The sequence below is a fragment of the Lutra lutra genome, chromosome 8 (assembly GCF_902655055.1).
Source record: "Lutra lutra chromosome 8, mLutLut1.2, whole genome shotgun sequence".
Classification (NCBI taxonomy): Eukaryota; Metazoa; Chordata; class Mammalia; order Carnivora; family Mustelidae; genus Lutra; species Lutra lutra.
Window position 1 is genome coordinate 136,790,308 of NC_062285.1, and position 19,138 is coordinate 136,809,445.

Genomic DNA, 19,138 nt, shown 5'->3' on the forward strand with positions numbered 1-19,138 from the left:
GGTTTATTCATGTTGTAGGATAAATCAGTAATTCATTCATTTTTTTTTTTAAGATTTTATTTACTTATTTATTGGAGACAGAGCGTGCCAGCAGGGGGAGAGAGAGGGCCAAGCAGGCTCCTCGCTGAGCATGGAGCCTGATGTGGGGCTCAATGTCACGACCCTGAGATCACAACCCTGAGATCACGACCTGAGCTGAAATCAACAGTGGGACCCCGAACCAACTGAGGCACCCAGGTGCCCCATTACTTCGTTCTTTTTGATGCCTGAATAATCTATTGTATGGATATACCACATTTTATTTATCTAATCAGTTTACGGACATTTGGGTTGTTTCTAATTTTGGGCTATTATAATAATGTTGTCATGAACATTTATGTACAGTTTTTTCTATGAATATGTTTTCATTTCTCTTGGGTAGAGACCCAGGAGTGGAATTGCTGGGTCACATAGTAATTCTATGTTTAACATTTTATTTTATTTTATTTATTTATTTTTTAAGATTTTATTCATTTATTTGACAGACAGAGATCACAAGTAGACAGAGAGGCAGGCAGGGAGAGAGGAGGAAGCAGGCTCCCTGCTGAGCAGAGAGCCTGATGTGGGACTCGATCCCAGGACCCTGAGATCATGACCTGAGCAGAAGGCAGCGGCTTAACCCACCCAGCCACCCAGGCGCCCCTATGTTTAACATTTTAAAGAAATGCTGAACTGTTTCCTGAGGTGGCTGTGCTATTTCATGTATTTCCACCAATAATGTATGAGGATTTCAATGTATCCACATCCTTGCCAACACTTATTATCTCTCATCCTTATTTATTTATTTGAGAGAGAGAGGGAGAGAGAGAGCATGTGCACAGGGGGAAGGGGCAGAAAGAGAGGGAGAGAGACCCAAGCAGACTCCACACCAAGCGTGGAGTTTGATGTGGGGCTCAATCTTATGACCCTGAGATCAGGACCCGAGCTGAAACCAAGAGTCGGTTGGTTGCTCAACCGACTGAGCCAACCAGGCACCCCAGTTGTAGGAGTTCTTTCTCTTTTTTTTAAGATTTTACTTATTTATTTGTCAGAGAGAGAGCACAAAGCAGGGGGAGCAGCAGGCAGAGGAGGCAGAGGGAGAAGCAGGCTCCCTGCTGAGCAGGAAGCCCGATGTGGGACTCGATCCCAGGACCCTGGGATCATGACCTGAGCCAAAGGCAGACACTTAACTGACTGAGCCACCTAGGCGCCCCTGTAGGAGTTCTTATAATCTAAATTCGATACCCTATCAGATAGATGATTTGCAAAAATTTGTCTCCCATTCTGTGGTTTCCCCTTTCACATTCTTGGCGGCATCCTCTGAAGCACCAACGTTTTGAATTCTGCTGAAGTCTAATTTATCTATTTTTTTCTTCTGTTTTGCTTTTGGTGTCATATCTGAGAAGGCTTTGTCTCACCCAAGGTCATAAAGATTTACCCCCACATTTTCTTCTAAGAGCTTTATAGTTTTAGCTCTTTCTACTAGGTCTATGATCCATTTTGAGTTAATCTTTGTGTATGGTAGGTGTCCAACTTCAGTGTGTATGTGTGTGTGTGTGTCTATCCAGTTGTCCCAGTGTCATTTGATGAAAAGGCTATCTTGTCCCTCACTGAATTGTCTTGGCACATGTCAAATATCACATAGCCCCTTTTTAAGGAAGTAGGCCTTAAACAGTCCTTTGTAATGCAGTTGTGCAACTCTTGTGGCTCTGACAGATGAAGCAGGTTTTTGTCCCTGGTCACAGACACCTCAGACCAGAGCCTGTGTTCTGAGGTGACTTGGTGTCTTAATACTCGATTAAAAAAAAAAAAAAATTAGATTCTCTCTTGGATAGCACAAGGGCTGGGTGCCCACAAGAAGACCTGTTCTTCCAAAGATATTACATTGCTACCCCCAGGCCTCCATGTGGCCTGATGTCTTAGAATCTCTGGGGCCCAAAGTACTGGTGTTGTTTATAGTTTTTCCATGTTTTATTAAGAAAAAATATTTAGGGACGCCTGGTTGGCTCAGTGGGTTGAGGCTCTGCCTTTGGCTCGGGTCATGATCTCGGGGTCCTGGGATTGAGCCCCACATTGCATCGGGCTCTCTGCTCAGCAGAGAGCCTGCTTCCCTCCCCCCCTCTGCCTGCCTCTCTGCCTTCTTATGATTTCTGTCTGTCAAATAAATAAATAAAATCTTTAAAAAAAAAGTAAGAAAGAAAGAAAAAAAAATATTTAGGGAGCCTGAGTGGTGCAGTCGACTAAGTGTCTGATTCTTGATTTCGGTTCAGTTCGTGATCTTGGGGTCATGAGATTGAGCCCGGCGTCCTGCTCCCCGCTCAGCAGGGACTCTACTTAGGATTCTATCTCCCTCTTCCTCTGCCCCCTCCCACTTGTGCTCTCTCTCTCTCTCTCTCTCTCATAAATAAATTAATCTTTAAAAAAAAGAAGAAATATTTCATTGAACATGCAACAGCGCTGCAACTTAATGAGACTATGAGTTGTAGTAGGCTTTTGAAATCCTATAAAAACTCGTGAACTGATTTACGGCATGTAACACCCTTTTTTTCTTTCAACTGTTTAACATATTTTTAAATTGTGATAAAACCTACATAATGTAAATTTTACTTTAACTGTTTTCAAAAGCATTCAGTGGTATTAAATACAATTACATTGTTATGCAACCATTACCACCATCCATCTACAGGATTATTTTTCCATTATCCCAGACTAATGCTCTATCGTCATTGAATAGCAACTTCCCATTCTCCACCCTCCCAGCCCCTGGCAAATTCCATTATACTTTCTGTCTCTATGAATTTGACTACCCTGGGTACCTCTCACAAGTGGGATCATACATTATTTGTCCTTTTGTGTCTGGTTATTTTACTTAGGATAATGTCTTCAAGGTTCCTCCATGATGTAGACATGTCTGAGTCTCATGCAAGAATTTTTACTCCAGCTCCTTTCCCTTGCTCCCTTGTGATTTCCATGGATCCTTAGGGTGAATCTCTCTATCCCTGAAGGCGATCTTCTTTGTCTTTCTTACAAGACTAACTGAAAGAGACTAACTGCGGCCTCTGGGTTACCTCACAGTGGAGAGATGCCCACTGCCTGGTCACAGGCGTGACCACTGCTGCCTGGTTGGCCATGAAGCATGTGGCTGAATGCAAGCCTTGGGGCAGGGGAGCATGGCCAGCAGTGTCTGTGCTCGCCTCGCCTCTGCCCACCTCCATTCTCCGGGATTCCCCATATACTCCTCTATTAGCCATTTATTCATCCAACATTTATTGAGTATCTACTATGTGCGTGGCATTGTGTGATGCCGGGAGGAATAAGACAGACATGGGCTCTGCCTTCACGGAAATTATAATCTAGTGAGTGGAAGACAGTTAATAATTAACAACACAAATGTACGATTGCAGTTGGGATGAGTGCTATGAAAGAAAAGTGCAGGGTACAATGTAAATGTCTAAACGGGGTGGGGGCATCAGTTCGGGGCGGGAGACTTGGGATGCACTTGGAATCCATTGACTGACATGGCAGCTGTGTCTGACACTAGGGTAAGAATCACAGCACCTGTGCTCAAGGCAAACCAGTCCAACAGGGGTCCAACCCCTGGTTTTGTGATCCTAGGACCACTCTGCTCCCTCTTCTCTGGGAAATCACTGCCCCTTTTCCAACTGTGTGTCTCTGGGGGCCCCTCTTTGATGGTAATGGATGTCAGGTAAACTGTTCTTTACTTTGGAGGGAAAATCATGACATGTTCAGAACACTGGACCCCAAAACTTCTGCATAAGGTCCTGGGTAATGACGAAGTGTTCAAAGTCTGAGAATTGGGGTGGTCAAAAGAGACAACAAAGGGGCACCTGGCGGGCTCAGTCAGTAAAGCATCTGACTCTTGATCTTGGGCTTGTAAATTCAGGCCCCACATGGGATGTAGAGATCACTTTAAACTAAAATCTTAGGGCCACGTGTGTGGCTCATTTGGTTAAGCATCTGACTTTGGCTCAGGTCATGATTTCAGGGTCCTGGGATCAAGACTCACGTCCAGCTTCCCACTCAGCACGAGTCTGTTTCTCCTTCTCCCTCTGCTCCTCCCCCTGTTTGTGCTCTCTCTCTCTCTCTCAAATAAATAAAATATATAAAACCTTAAAAAAACCCAAAAAGGTAAAAAAACAAAACAAAACAAAACAAAAACAAAAAAGGTAAAAAAAAAACAAAACAAACAAACAAAAAAAACAAAAAAGGTGGGACGCCTGGGTAGCTCAGTCAGTTAAGCTGCTGCCTTCGGCTCGGGTCATGATCCCAGGGTCCTGGGGTCGAGTCCAGCATCGGGCTCTTTGCTCAGCAGGGAGCCTGCTTCTCTCTCTGCCTCTGCCTGCTTGTGCATTCTTTTTCTCTCTCTCTCTCTCTCTGACAAATAAATAAATAAAATCTTTAAAAATAAAAGTTATTAAAAAAAAAAACCAAAAAAGGTAAAATCTTTAAAAAGGAGAGAGAGACAGAGACGGACAGACAATGAAGCCCTGAGGCAGGATGGTGAATGTTCACTGAGGATCCTGTCAAATAAAAACAGGATTCTGATCGTTTCTGTCTTCTGGAATAGAGAAAAAAGCACTTGCCAGATCAATCACTGCGCACCAGGTGTCGGGACCGTGTTTCTTTTCTCCCGCAGTGATCCCACATCTGAAGTGGCAGCTGCGGTTGGAGTCACCCTGTAATTAAGTTTATGGTAATCCACTGTCACTCTCCAAGGCCCATCTGCTCCTTCACTGGCCAAACTGAGAGTAAAGTGGGTGCATGATAAAACTACGACCCCTGCATCTTGAAAGGCCTCGATGACATCATTAATCTCAATTCTCCAAGTGGGGCACTACAGCTTTTGGCTTATCACTTGGTGAGGAAGGATTTCCATTTGACTTTTCTCATCATCAAATCCCTCCCTCTGCCAATCCAAGAGCCAATACTGTAATTCTGCCAAATGGCTGGGGTATCTATTCCAGCTATATAATTAAGGGCATTAATTGGGAAGTCTTTGTCGTCAAACTCCACCTGTTACTTGACGCACCTCAACTTCCCCGCTGGCCAGGAGAGGCCAGTGGTGTTCTGGGTCCCCAGGATTTAGTATTAGCTCAGAGCCTGATGAGCACCGAAAGGTCTGAGTATTAATTTTTTCATTGTGCACAGTCTACAGACTGGTAGATGGTTCCAAATCCCTCTGGGGAAGGCTGGAGAAGACTCAAAGCCCATACTTGTCCTGTGACTCGTCGTGTTACTGTAGCATTCCCTTTTGGGAGTATCCATGCCAGCTTCCACTTCTTCCAAGGGTCTGTCTGGGTCAGGGACTGACTCAGGCTTGGGAACTGGGTCAGAGACTGTGCTGTCAATCCTGGTGGTTGCCCCCACAGTCCCTGCCGGCAAAATGTCATGTCTGTTACTCTCTGTTAGGGGGTTTAACTTTATTTTGAAAGCCATTGGGAGCCACTAATGTGTTTTCAACAGTGGAGTAGAGTGATGAAATTTACATCTCAGCAAGAATACTCCTGCTGTTTAGTGGAGACGATAGAGGAAGAGGCAGGGCAGGAGTGAGGGGACCAAGTGGAATCCTGTGCAGTGACCCCAGTAACCCTCCAAAACATGCAGATGGCAGCCACGCCCTGAAAAGTACAGGACAGGGGATATCAGCACTGGGGGGTCAGGAAGGTATACCAAACCCCTGGGGTGTCCTGGGTAGGGCACGGTGACTGGGGACATGTGGATGAGAGAAGAAAGGATTTATCATTAGACTTGACCTTCTTCATGACTATGCTTGGGCAAGGCTGAGCAACAGCTCAGAGCCGGATGGCTGAGAGGAGAGTAGGTCGAAAAATCCATTCAGCGTGGCCTTGTCTGGGGGTTTCCAGGGCTCTTGACTGGAAAGCTCTGAATCCCAGCACCTGGCTTTGGGGCAAGCTGCGGCCTGTGGAATGAGCCTGGATTCTTTCTCTTGCTTCATGCCCAACCGAGCACAGGGATGAGGAGAGGAGTATGGCTCAGCGGACGGTACTTGGCCCCTTTGGGGTCAGCCTCAGCTTTCCAGTAGGGTTCACACTCTTCTTTGAGTGACTCCTGGCCACTCGTCTGGGCAGGATGGTGGACAAGGGCCCTGCCATTTCCACCTAATGTGGGACTGCTGGTCCTGGAGCTTCCCACAGGGCTGTCCAGCCCTTGTCAGGCCTGCCTCACAAGCTGTGTCCTCCCTCTCCTTTCTCCCTCCCCCAAGGGTCATCTCACACTGAACAATTTACACCCTCTCTCCATCCCAGAGTCTGCCAGAAAACCTACCCTGTGGAACTCCACTTCCTCATCTATCCAAGGAAGAGAATTAAATACCTAGTCGTTTCAAGGATTAATAACAAAATGATGTATATTAAATACCTTGTCTCAGCTCGGATCCCTCTCCCTGGGTCAGAGGGCTGACATTCTATCTGCCCCTTCCAAGCCACTCTCCACACTTATCCACCCCTCCCTGGGCCTCCACAGGCAGAGATAAGTGAGGTCAGGTTAGTTCTTCTCTGGCTCCTTCTTTACCCAGTTGCTGTGGGTTGGTGGCCTCTTTGACTGAAGGCCACAGCTCCCGAGGCAGCTCTCACTGACAACTGCTCCCTGCCCCTTGGCCTCCGGGCTGAAGAGTGGTCATGGCTTCCTGCTGCTGCTTCCCTGGGACACTCCTCCACCGTCCCTTCTCCTTTCCTGTAACCTTGGTAAACAGTCCCTTTATTAAATGCTCCCCCACTTCCCTATGTGAGTTTGTTCTGGATTTTCCTGACGCCCTGATTCATTCAATCAATGAAGATTCTTTCAATGGCTCCAAGTACTAGAAATGGCTGAAGATGCTCCAGGTGTCATGTCCAGGCACAGCAGAGGTCAGAGGAGGCACAGCGGATCCTCTCTTCCTGTGTCCTCTTTGTAAGAAGAAGGCAAACTTTGCTAAGTGCCTCCCACCTCGACACTCCTCCCCTTTACCGTGGGCAGGAACGGGCCACATGCCTTAGCCTTGGGTTCTCAGAACACAGAGCCAGAGTCAAAGTATTAGCTCAGGTGTTTGACTGGAAAGTGTGATTCTAGGACTCAGAAATGAGGACAGAGGAGCACAGCAGAGGAGCAGGGAGCACCATGTAAGAATGTCGAGTTGGCGACTACTACAAGGGACCCGTTGCCCTATCCCACAGGACTGCTGAGAAGCCATATGAAATGTGTCTCAGGACCATATGTCCTGAGAGGAAAGGAGAAAAGCATCTTTCTGTGGCCTCCACCTCCCACCCTCCATTGGTTAAAGGTTCACCCTAAGGAGTGTTAACTCTCCCTACACTTCCGGTTGTTCACGCACAGGCACTTTCATGGGTCCCCATATTCTAAGTTATAAAAGCAGTTGAGAGGATCCAGGAAGGAGAGTAAAAGGCACACAGTGTAGGCCTGAGACACAGCAGCATCGAGTCACACCTGTACCTGTTACTTGTACAGGAAGACGGTCAGGGACCATGCAGAGTGGGTCAATGAAGCAATGGATGGAAAATAAACTACGTGTGGCCAAAAGGGTTTGAAGGGTGCACACGGGCAGCCAGTAGACATGCTCATTCCTGAAATGGTCACTGGCAAGAGGAAGGAGATTGCTGTGACTGGTTCAATCATTTGTGATGAATGGATGTTCAGGATTCCACTGGAATGCCTCCTCAAAGAGGTCACCCTAAACTCTCCTCTCTAAAGAACCTCAGTCCCTGAAGAACCCGTCACTCCCAGCACCCTGTTCATTCCCGTGGCAACACCTACCACAATGAGTAATCAGCCTGCGTGGCTGCCACTGTGGTTGACCAGCTCAGTGTTCAAAAACACCCCCACCCAAGCGTGCGAAAGCTGGAAAGATACAAACCTGCCCTTGCTGTTTGCTCATGGTTTAAAATCCTCCAATCAGGCCGAGTCATTCTGCTAGCGCAGATGGTGGGAGGGGGTGGCATAATTTTGGAGCCAGGCCTTTTTACAAACACTTTAATCCCTTCATGATGAAGTTACCTGGACTCATCTGGATCTCAACCATGAAAAGGACATCTTGTTTACTTATTAGTTTGCTTGTTATTATCTGCCTCTCCCCGCTTAAATGGAACCTCATTGATACCAGGCACTTGTTTGTTTTTGTTTACTGTATGGACAGTGCCTGCTACGTCGCAGGAGCTCAAGAATGATTTTTTGGGGGCGCCTGGGTGGCTCAGTGGGTTAAAGCCTCTGCCTTCGGCTCGGGTCATGGTCCCAGGGTCCTGGGATCGAGTCCCGCATCGGGGTCTCCACTCAGTGGGGAGTCTGCTTGCTCCTCTCTCTCTGCCTCCTCTCTGCCTACTTGTGATCTCTGTCAAACAAATAAATAAATCTTAAAAAAAAAAAAAGAATGATTTGTTGGATGGGATGACTTGTTGGATGGGATGACTTATTGGATGGATGGATAGACAGATGGATGGATGGATGGTTGGATAGAAGGACAGAGGTGGGGAGACCATGGCAGGTGGAAGAAGAGGAAAGAATGGGTCATGATGCTCATTCTCCCGACCCAATAAGCTTTGGAATTTCTCAGGGTGAAGTCCTCACAACTCTTCTGTGCTCACCCGCACTCCCTGGGTGAGCTCATCCAGAGTCAGCAGTCTAACGTTTTATCTCCAGGCATGACCTCTCCCTTGAACTTCTGACTCCGATCTGACTACCACCCAACTTTTCCACTCAGATGTTAATAGGCATTTTGAATAATGGATCCAAAACAGAATTCTTAGTTTCTCCTCCAAATCTTCTTCTCCCAAAGGCTTCCTTATCTCAGTAAATGACAGCTGCATTCTTCCAACTGTTTGGGCCCCAAAGCTGGGCATCACCCCAACGCCTCCTTCTCTCACACATGTCTCATCCAATTCTTCAGCAAATCCCCTGGGCTTCTACATAAGGTACAGAAGCCCACCATTTCTCCCCTACCTCCACCTTCCTGATCTGAGACACCATCCTCTTCCCACTGGATTACTGCAGTAGCCTTTTATATTGGATACTTCTGGTAACTCACATCGCATTTCCCCTGGCCACCTCTGACTTCACTTCCAATTGCAGTGGATGGTCGTACGTGAGCTCAGCTGATCCTGCGTGTATAGTGTCTTGCCTCTAGTGCACACCTCATACCTGTTGGCCTTTTGCCCTGGATTTCAATGCTGTTGGAGTCCTTTTGGTTCCAGCACAAGATTTACTTGCTTCTTGCGTGGAGTGTGAGATGCACATCTCTTGGCTCTCTGCCCCATTAATGCTTGATGCTATAGGAGCCTGCTTTACCCACATGCCCGGAAATGCAGAGTTAACATGCAAGGGGCAACCTTCAACCAGTGGGGGACAGGGTAACTGGATAAACGTTCCTGCCTCCCATGCTTCAGGCAGATAAATCTGGGAAACAGTCTGCACTTTTCAAGGATCCTGGTAAACTCAAGCTCCAGCCCACAGCAGCGACCTTACTAATGAACCCGTAGGTCGGCTTTTTCTCCTTTCCCATCTCATTGTCCTACTCCCTCATGCCTGCTGCTTGGGCCATCTCTCAGAAGAGCTCATGTATACGTAAGTCCTGTCTCAGGCTCCGCTTTCAAGGGAATGCAAGCTAAAATAACTTTTCAATTGCTATCCAACAGAGACTGATCCTTTCATTATTTTTAAAAATTTGCTTATTTTAGAGAGAGCAGGGAAAATCTGAAGCAACCTCCACCCTGAGTACAGAGCCCAGTGCAGGCGAGGGAGCATGATCTCATGACCCTGAGATCATGACCAGAGCCGAGACTAAGAGTTGGACGCTGAGCTGGCTGTGCCATCCATGTGCCCCCAGACTGATCCCTTTAAAACATGTCTGATCACGTCCCTCCTGAGCTGAAAACTGGTGACCCCATTTCACCTAAAAGAAAAGCCAAAGTCCTTACAATGGCTGACAAGGCCTAACAGAATCTGCCCTTCCCACTGTTTCCTCTCTGATGTCATCTGCTAATCTTCCTTTGCTTTGCAATAGCCAGTATTATCATTCTTTGCTCTGCACTCAGCACATTCCTGCCTCAGGGCCTTTGCACTGGCTATTCCTAGTGCCCGGAAAGATCTTCTTCCAGCTATTTCCAAGCATGCTTCTTCACTTCCCTTAGGATTCTTCTTAAAACACATCCCAAAGAGGCTTTCCTATGTAAAATAGCAACCTGCACCTCCCCTAGCGTTCCCTGGCTCCTCACCCTGCTTTATGTCTCATAGCACTGATCACCAACCTCAGAAATTGTCTTTTAAAATTTTTGTATATTTTCTATCCCCCCCACCACCTCACCCCAACTTGAATATAACCTCCATGAGGACAGGGACTTTATTTTTTATTCATTTATGTATTTTTAAGTAGGCTCCATGCCCAGTATGGAGCCCAGTGTGGGGCTTGAATTCACAACCCTGAGATCAAGACCTGAGCTGAGATCAAGAATCAGATGCTTGGGGCGCCTGGGTGGCTCAGTGGGTTAAAGCCTCTGCCTTCGGCTCGGGTCATGATCCCAGGGCTCTCTGCTCAGCAGGGAGCCTGCTTCCCTTCCTCTCTCAGCCTGCCTCTCTGCCTACCTGTGATCTCTGTCTGTCAAATAAATAAATAAAATCTTTAAAAAAAAAAAAAAAAAAAGAATCAGATGCTTAACCCGATTGAGCCACCCAGGTGCTCCTACTGTTTTTTTTTCACTATGGAACTTTGAACAATGCTCAGCAAATAGTAAGTACTCAATAAAAACTCATTCATAAATAAGACTGAAAAAGCAAGTGCGATCAGACTGTGCTTATCCAGAAGTCCCTGCTCTGGAGTCTGGCGGTCGGTGTGGTGGCAGCTCGTGGCTGGGAGGGCACTGGGGGCTGGCGGCAGGACACCTTGACCATGAATTCACTTAATTCATCCGTCAAGAATTCACTTAATTCACTTAATGCTTTGCCCTTTAAGGCTGTTCCTGGTCGATGACTTTTTGGGAGGAGGGGCTGCTACGCTCCGAAATTTGTCTCAAGAAGTCTCAGGTAAAACCTGGAGGACCCTGGAGCATTTAGAAAAATAAAATCTCTGTAAGCTTATCCTTAATTCTGCGCAGAGGGTAGTTTGTCTCCTACTGGTCCCTAAGACCCTGGCCGTCACCAGCATAGTGACTTGTGTCACTTCTGAGTACTGGTCAGCAGCTCCGCTGCAGACAATGGGGTTTCTGATGGACGCTGGCGGGCTAGGCAGGATGCTGGTTGGAGTCCAGCATGGCACTGGGAAGATGCTGAGGGTGGTCTAGGGGACAGGCATGCTGTGGTCTGAGCTTGCCATCTGCAAGATCCATGAGGAGTCGCCCCTGGCCACTTGGCCCACTTGGTCCAGCCACCCACATGTGGGGTTAGGGACTAGGCCAGGCTCATTCTGTCCCCGGGAGGAGGACGGAGGATGGGAGGAGGATTCTCTCCTCATTTGTCTTTGCAAGGACCTGGATCCTCACATGCAGCGAGCTCCTGGGAGCACACGAGCACGTGGGAAGGAAGCCCCCTCCCTGATGGGGTTGCCTGAGCCCGGCTCCCGCCGGCTTCCCCGAGGCCCCTGGGCTCCGCGGGCAGTCGGAAGCGGGGAGCGGCTGCTCGGAACTGAAGAGGTTAATGTGCATCTGCTTCCGAATGTTAATGTGTCTAGGTGATGTCAGTGGGAGCCGGGGAAGGAGGGAGTGGGGAGAGAAGCGGGGCTTGGAGGCGGCAGACGCTGCCACAGCGCCAGGAAGACCCCCTTCCCGACTGCGGGGCTCGTGCTCCGGGACGGGCGGGCGGCGCTGCCGCAGCCTGCGTGGGTGGACGGGCGAGCGGGCGACGGGCAGCGGCAGGATGGACCTGGGAGCCTCGCTGCTGCCCACTGGCCCCAATGCCAGCAACACCTCGGACGGCCCCGATAACCTCACCTCGGCCGGTGAGTAGTGCTGGAGGGGAGTCCTCCCTCCCCTGCGCCTGGGGGTGGGTAATGGGAAGGTTTCACCTCTGAGCCAAACTGCTCCGGAAACTTTATTACAGTTCTTGGGGAGGAGACCTGCAGTCCGCTTTGTCGGGAGGGGAAGGGGAGAAGGGGGCGGGGCAGGCAGGGGCAGCTGGGGCGGGGGCAGAGAAGAGGGCAAAGGCGCGTTCAGAAGTGGCAGGGGATGGTGGCCCGCCGGTGACGGTGACGGAGACGGAGACAGGGGAAGACTCACCCAGGAGTTCCAAATGCTTTGTAGAAAAAAATTCCAGGCTGGAAAAGCAAGCAAGAGAAGCCAGAGGATGGTATGCGAGGAGAGAGGGGAAGCTCACTCATTCACGGATCCCCTAGTGTTTTTACTGAAACTGCGGTAATGGGATCTGAAGCATCCTTCCTGACCCCTGGGAAAGGCCCCGGGGAAGGGCTAACTCACAGAGCCTTGAGGGGATTAACTTTCCGGGTGGATGAAGGTTCCTGACATTTCCAGAGCTGAGATGCCCTGAAATTCTAGCACTGAAGGAGGAAAAGAAGGAAAAAGAGGAAAGGCTTGTGTGCAGAAAATTCTCAGGCGGCAAGGCTGCAACACACAGCTGCAGTCTCTGCTTACTTGGGAAGCCCAGGCTCAGATGATACAGACCAAGGAATTCCCCCACAGGAACCCAGGAGAAGGGAGGGAGGGCTGCGGGCCTGATGGGCAAAAGCCTCCCTCCGCAAGACAGTAGCCCACAGATACACCTAGGAATCAGCACATGGCTTCCAATTCAGCGATTTCTAAAATGAGATGATCAGGACTGCAGACGGAAGAGAAAACACATGCATGCGTCCGTCCATGCATGCGGTTGCTTTCCCGCATGCGCGCACACACACGACACACACGTTCATGTCCTTCTGGCTATGTCGACGAGGTTTCCTGGGGAAGGAAGCCCGCGAGCCCACAGAATAATTCTCTGCAGACAGCTGTGGTTCTTGATTCTGTGCCTTCTGAGAAAATGCAGGAAATAGAGGACTGGGTCCCTCAACTAACAGGTGGTGTGGGAGAATCTGGGAGATTAGCCAGGGAACTGGTGGAGGAGGGCAAGGGGACAGGATTAGCAGCAGTGTGGGGGGAGGGGGATTGGTAGGAAAGGGTTCCAGATGAATGGTGAGCCCTGAGCTGAGATGGAAAGAAGAGAAGTAGGCAAGCATGTCATTGCTGGGAGGATGTCAGCCCTTAGAGAGGAGTCCATGTCAAAGGGTCAACATTTGCTCCTTTTGTCCCCAGGGCCACCTCCTCACACAGGGAGTGTCTCCTACATCAACATCATCATGCCTTCCGTGTTCGGCACCATCTGCCTCCTGGGCATCATCGGGAACTCCACGGTCATCTTCGCGGTGGTGAAGAAGTCCAAACTGCACTGGTGCAGCAACGTCCCCGACATCTTCATCATCAACCTCTCGGTAGTGGACCTCCTCTTTCTCCTGGGCATGCCCTTCATGATCCACCAGCTCATGGGCAATGGCGTCTGGCACTTTGGAGAAACCATGTGCACACTGATCACGGCCATGGACGCCAACAGTCAGTTCACGAGTACCTACATCCTGACGGCCATGGCCATTGACCGCTACCTGGCCACTGTGCACCCCATCTCTTCCACCAAGTTCCGGAAGCCCTCTGTGGCCACCCTGGTGATCTGCCTCCTGTGGGCCCTCTCCTTCATCAGCATCACCCCCGTGTGGCTCTACGCTAGGCTCATCCCCTTCCCGGGGGGCACGGTGGGCTGCGGCATCCGCCTGCCCAACCCAGACACTGACCTTTACTGGTTCACCCTGTACCAGTTCTTCCTGGCCTTTGCCCTGCCCTTCGTGGTCATCACTGCCGCATACGTGAGGATCCTGCAGCGCATGACGTCCTCTGTAGCTCCTGCCTCTCAACGCAGCATCCGGCTGCGGACCAAGAGGGTGACTCGTACGGCCATTGCCATCTGCCTGGTCTTCTTTGTGTGCTGGGCTCCCTACTATGTGCTCCAGCTGACCCAGTTGTCCATCAGCCGCCCAACCCTCACCTTTGTCTACCTGTACAACGCCGCCATCAGCTTGGGCTATGCCAACAGCTGCCTCAACCCCTTTGTATACATCGTGCTCTGTGAGACATTCCGCAAACGCTTGGTCCTGTCGGTGAAGCCTGCCGCCCAGGGGCAGCTTCGAGCCATCAGCAATGCCCAGACAGCCGATGAGGAGAGGACAGAAAGCAAAGGCACCTGACCCTTCTCCTGCCGCCCCAGGCACCTCCAAGTCAGGACAGCACAGCAAACTGGTGGGGAGAGACACTGAGAAAAACCAAAGACCCCTCTGGGAGAACGCAAGGAGGCTGGGTGGTGAGGGGTTGCGGCAACTAAATCATTCCACAGGGTCCACAAATTGCTGGGGAGGCTGGGAGCCAGATCTGGGGGCTTTAAGCATCAGAAATCCCCTTGGGAGAGTAGGAAGAGACCTTTGGATTGAACAGAAACCGAGCAAGAAGAAAATTTTGTTTTAAATGCTCAGCTGAGCCCTACATCTTGTAGCTCCCACAGATTTTTTTTCTCAATTGCTGGTTAATTCCAGATCTGGGAAGGCCAGGGTGTGAGTGGGGGGCCTACAACAGGGTCCTGGGGAAATGGGAAAGTGGTATGGCCTCAACATTCTTTCCCATCTCTCACTGGTGTGATGGAGGGCAGCCTTTCTCCCACGCTGGAGGATGATGAGAAATGAAGCATGCCACCTCTTTGTGTTCCAGCATCCTGTCAATCTCCCTGTGTCTTTAGGGGATGCATGCTTAATTTTGGGGGGGTGTGGGGCAGGGCTCTGCGCCCACAGGAGTAAAAACCCAATTTGTAGGAGAATCACTTATTGAAAATGACAAGGCTAACTGGGTGGGTATGCACAGAAGTCTTAAAATTAAGAAAAATGGGGAGGAGCAAGGGGGCTTTTGCAGCTGTGGGGACATTGTCATCATGAGGCACATTTGTTAATCACCAGATCCAGAGTGAGTGTCCGTCAGCACCTGCATGTGCAAGGGTCATTGTGATGCCTGCTGCGTTAGCATCATCCTTTTGCTCCAGCCCTTCCTCTCCAAAATAAAAACGAATAAAGGAAAATCTCTACCCACATCTCTTTGAATGCTCCTGCAGAACTGCTTGGGCTTGGGGGTGGGGGTGAGTGGCCAAAAAGGGAAAGAGGGTCACTTGGCTGTGGAACCTAGACCTTGGTCAAGCTGCGTCTTAGAAAGCAAGAAGCTGGGGAGGCTAAACCCGCAGGAAGGGTTCAGCCCCACAAAGGGAATTAACGTGAACTCATTAGATTGCAGTTCTGCTGCTTGTCTTGGGCTCAGGACTCGGCTTCCTGTCTTCTGCTCCAAAGCACTTGGGTCATCATCCGTACTGGCCCCTCAGGCCCCAAGTCCCACCTGCCACCTCCCCCGCTGAGTCACCAGTCGGGGCTGGCTTCTGGGGCGGCCTGAGCCTGCCTCCTGCTGCTGCCAAGATCGGGCGTTGAGCAGGAAGATGACAGATGGGCCGCTGGGCGGCAGGCAAGGCTGCTGCTTCTCAAGTTTCTTCACTGAGAGGAGCTGGGAACCAGGAGTCCGGGGCAAACCTCACAGCAGACGTTGAGCCAGTGACAACAAATCGTTGAGACAGTGACAACAAATCGTGAGCTCCCAACTTGTTCAGATGCATCCGTAATTTCTTGCTGGTTATTTTTCACTGCGGAGTTGCAGCAGGTAGGCGGCTTAGCAAACTTCCGTTCACGACCAGACCGGCTCTTTTTATTTTTTTTCTTTAAGATGTTATTTATTTGAGAGAGAGAGAGAGAGAGGTGGAGGGGCAGAGTGAGAGGGAGAGAGAGCCTTAAGTGGACCGTACCCCAATGCAGGGTTCGATCCTGTGACCCCAAGATCATGACCTGAGCTGAAACCAAGAGTCAGCAGTCCAACGGACTGTGCCACCCAGGCACCCCTGGGCAGCTCTTTCTTATCATGATCATGAGCTGTAGTATTTGGAGGCTCGTGTTCCCCTCCACCTCTGTAGCAGGGTCGGGGAGCCAAGAACCTGACCCGTTAGTTTGCCCTACTCACTCACAGTGGGGTCTCCAGCTGCCACAGGTAAGCTCCCAATCTATTTCAGATGCACATCCAACAAAAGAAAAAAGATTCTTAGGGAAGCCTTGAGGCAGCTCCTACCCACTGGTTCCAGAAAAGGAGGGTTTCTTGCACCTGGGTTGCCTGTGAAAGGCTTCCTGGGGGTCTGTCCACTCCCCCTCCCCTTCAAGGAGGAGTCTGGGAGATGAAATAGGTCAGGTGGCCTCTCCCAGGAAATGCAGGGGATCTAAGGAGCCCCCCCGCCCCCCCCACGCAACCCCTAGGGAGGGGAACACCCCTTCCTTCAGTTCTCAACCTCAACTGAAAACTGACACTGAAGCAAAGTAGGTTGAGACAAAGTGAGTGGGTGGAAATGTAAACAGGTTGGAAGGGAGAGGATTGGGGGAGAGTTGGAGAAGTCAAGAGGAAGAGGGGGAATGCAGAAGGAAGGGAGGCAGGGAGATTAGAATGGGGGTAGGGCAACTGTGTCAACACATCCTTCCCCAGCACTGCAGGTGCCACTGGATAAGAGTAAGCACAAGCATGTGCAGAGGGAAGGGGTGGGTTGCCAGCAGGACCGTTGTCATGACATCACTGATGGGAATGGTGGGCTGAGGGTAGGGCTGGTCGCTGGTTTGAGGAATGAATGGAATTTTCCTTTCCTCCTCATTCAACCTGGGGCTATGTATAGCCCCAGCGTCAGAGAACAGCAGGGGCCACTGTGAGGTACAGAGAGAGAGTCCAAGAAGTGGGTAAAGATCACGAAATTGATCTCTTTGCTCCTTTCCCCCTCTCCATACCTAACAAATACTGTCTCTCTCCTTGGGCCCCATCACACCATCTCCCCAATCCCAGTGACTGCCTCCTACACTGCTCCTTCATCTACTCCCCAGAAAATATTTCCTCTCCAACTGTGAGGATTAAGTACCTAAAGTCCCCTATGGTGGAAGGATTCCAGAACAGGGACTTAGGACCTCACAGGTTAGGCAAACCCAAGTTCCAAGTGACTGCAGGGAAACTCTTCCATATATTGACATTCACTAAAGAAATACATTAAGAACACCAAATAAAGGGACTAGTTTTATGAAATTTTTGTTTATTTCCTGAACTATCAAATGTGTGTGTGTGTGTGTGTGTGTGTGTGTGGTTTAAAGTAGGCTCCACTCCCAGTGTGGAGTCCAACATGGGGCTTGAACTCATGACCCTGAGATCAAAGACCTGAGCTGAGATCAAGAGTTGGTTGCTTAACTGACTGAGCCATCCAGGCACCCCATCAGTTTTTATTTTGTTTTTTTTTATTGTGGTAAAATACACATAACAACTGAATTATACACTTAGAAATAGTCTAAATTTACCATCTAAAAGATGGTAAATTTTAATTACATGTATTTTTACCACAACAAAGGATATATAGATATAACCATTTTAACAATTTTTCAAGTGTACAATTCAGTGGCAGTAAGTAATTCACATCTTTGTGGGACTGTCACCACTACCCATCTCCAGAATTTCTTGGTCTTCCCATACTGAAACTCTACACCCATTAAACCAATTCCCCATTCTTTCCCACAGCTCCTGGCAACCTCCATTCTATTTCCTGTCTCTATGATTTTGGCTACTCTACGTACCTCATATAAGTGCAGTCATACAGTATTTGTCCTTTTGTGTCTGGCTTATTTCAATTATTATAAGGCCTTTAAGTTTCTCCACGTGATAGCATATGTCAAAATCTCATTCCTTTTTCAAAGTTGAGTAATATTCCATTGTATGTATATATCACCTGTATATATAAACTATATATATATATATATATATATATATATATATATATATATAGTTTATCCATGCATCTGTCAGTGGATATTTAGGCTGCGTCTACCATTTGGCTATTGGGTATAATGCTGCTAGGAACATGGGTGTACAAATATCTGTTTGAGATCCTACTTTCAATTTTTTTTTATAGCCAAAAGTGAAATTGCTGAATCATATGGCAATCCTATGCTTAACTTTGCATAAAAAGAAAATGGTGGCTGCACCATTTTACCTTCCCTCTGGCGATGCACAGGGGTTCTCCAATTTCCCCACAGCCTTCCCAACAATAGTTTTTTTCTTTCTCTCTCTCTCTCTCTCTTTTGGATTTTATTTATTTATTTGTTTGACAGAGAGAGAAAGAAAGATAGTGAGAGAGAGAGGGCACAAGCAGGGAGAGCAGCAAGCAGAGGGAGAGGGAGAAGCAGCTTCCCTGCTAAGCAAGGAGCCCAATGCGGGGCTCAGTTCTAGGATGCAGGGCTTGATCCCAGGACCCTGGGATCATGACCTGAGTCCATAACCTGAGCAAAAGGCAGATGCTTAACCAACTGAGCCAGCTAGGTGCTCCTCTCTTCCTCCCCCTCTGCCTGCCTCCCTCCCTTCCTTCCTTCCCTCCTTCCTCCTTCCTTCCTTCCTTTCTTTCTTTTCAATAATAACCATCCTAATGAGTGTAAAGTGGTCTTATTTTTTTTTTTTTAAAGATTTTATTTATTTGTCAGAGAGAGAGGGAGAGAGAGCAAGCACAGGCAGACAGAATGGCAGGCAGAGGCAGAGGGAGAAGCAGGCTCCTGCTGAGCAAGGAGCCCGATGCGGGACTCGATCCCAGGATGCTGGGATCATGACCTGAGCCGAAGGCAGCTGCTTAACCAACTGAGCCACCCAGGTGTCCCGGTCTTATTTTTTTTTTTAAGTGGTCTTATTTTGGTCTTCAATTGCATTTCACCAATGATAAGTCATGTTGAACATCTTTTTCATGTACTTATTGGCCATTTACATATCTCCTTTGGAGAAATGTCTGTTCATACCCTTTGCCCATTTTAAAAATTGGTTTCTTTTTTACTGTTAACAATAATATTTTACTCAGCTCAAATTAATAATAATAGTTGATTCTTTATGCTTTATTACTAGAAAAAAATTATTTTAGCTAGGCTTTTTCTCCCTGTTATTCAATGAGATACTTGTCTTTTTTGTTTGTTTGTTTGTTTGTTTTCTTTTTT

The 19,138-nt window shown here is 48.7% G+C and overlaps 1 protein-coding gene across 1 annotated transcript; it reads left to right on the top strand.

The window, feature by feature from the left end:
- The first annotated feature begins 11,380 nt into the window (after positions 1–11,380).
- Positions 11,381–15,138, top strand: MCHR1 (melanin concentrating hormone receptor 1). The gene is made up of 2 exons (XM_047741350.1): positions 11,381–11,974; positions 13,278–15,138. Exons 1-2 carry the CDS (start codon positions 11,674–11,676, stop codon positions 14,255–14,257), a joined length of 1,281 nt encoding a protein of 426 aa, XP_047597306.1. The 5' UTR covers positions 11,381–11,673; the 3' UTR covers positions 14,258–15,138.
- Positions 15,139–19,138: the final 4,000 nt, after the last annotated feature.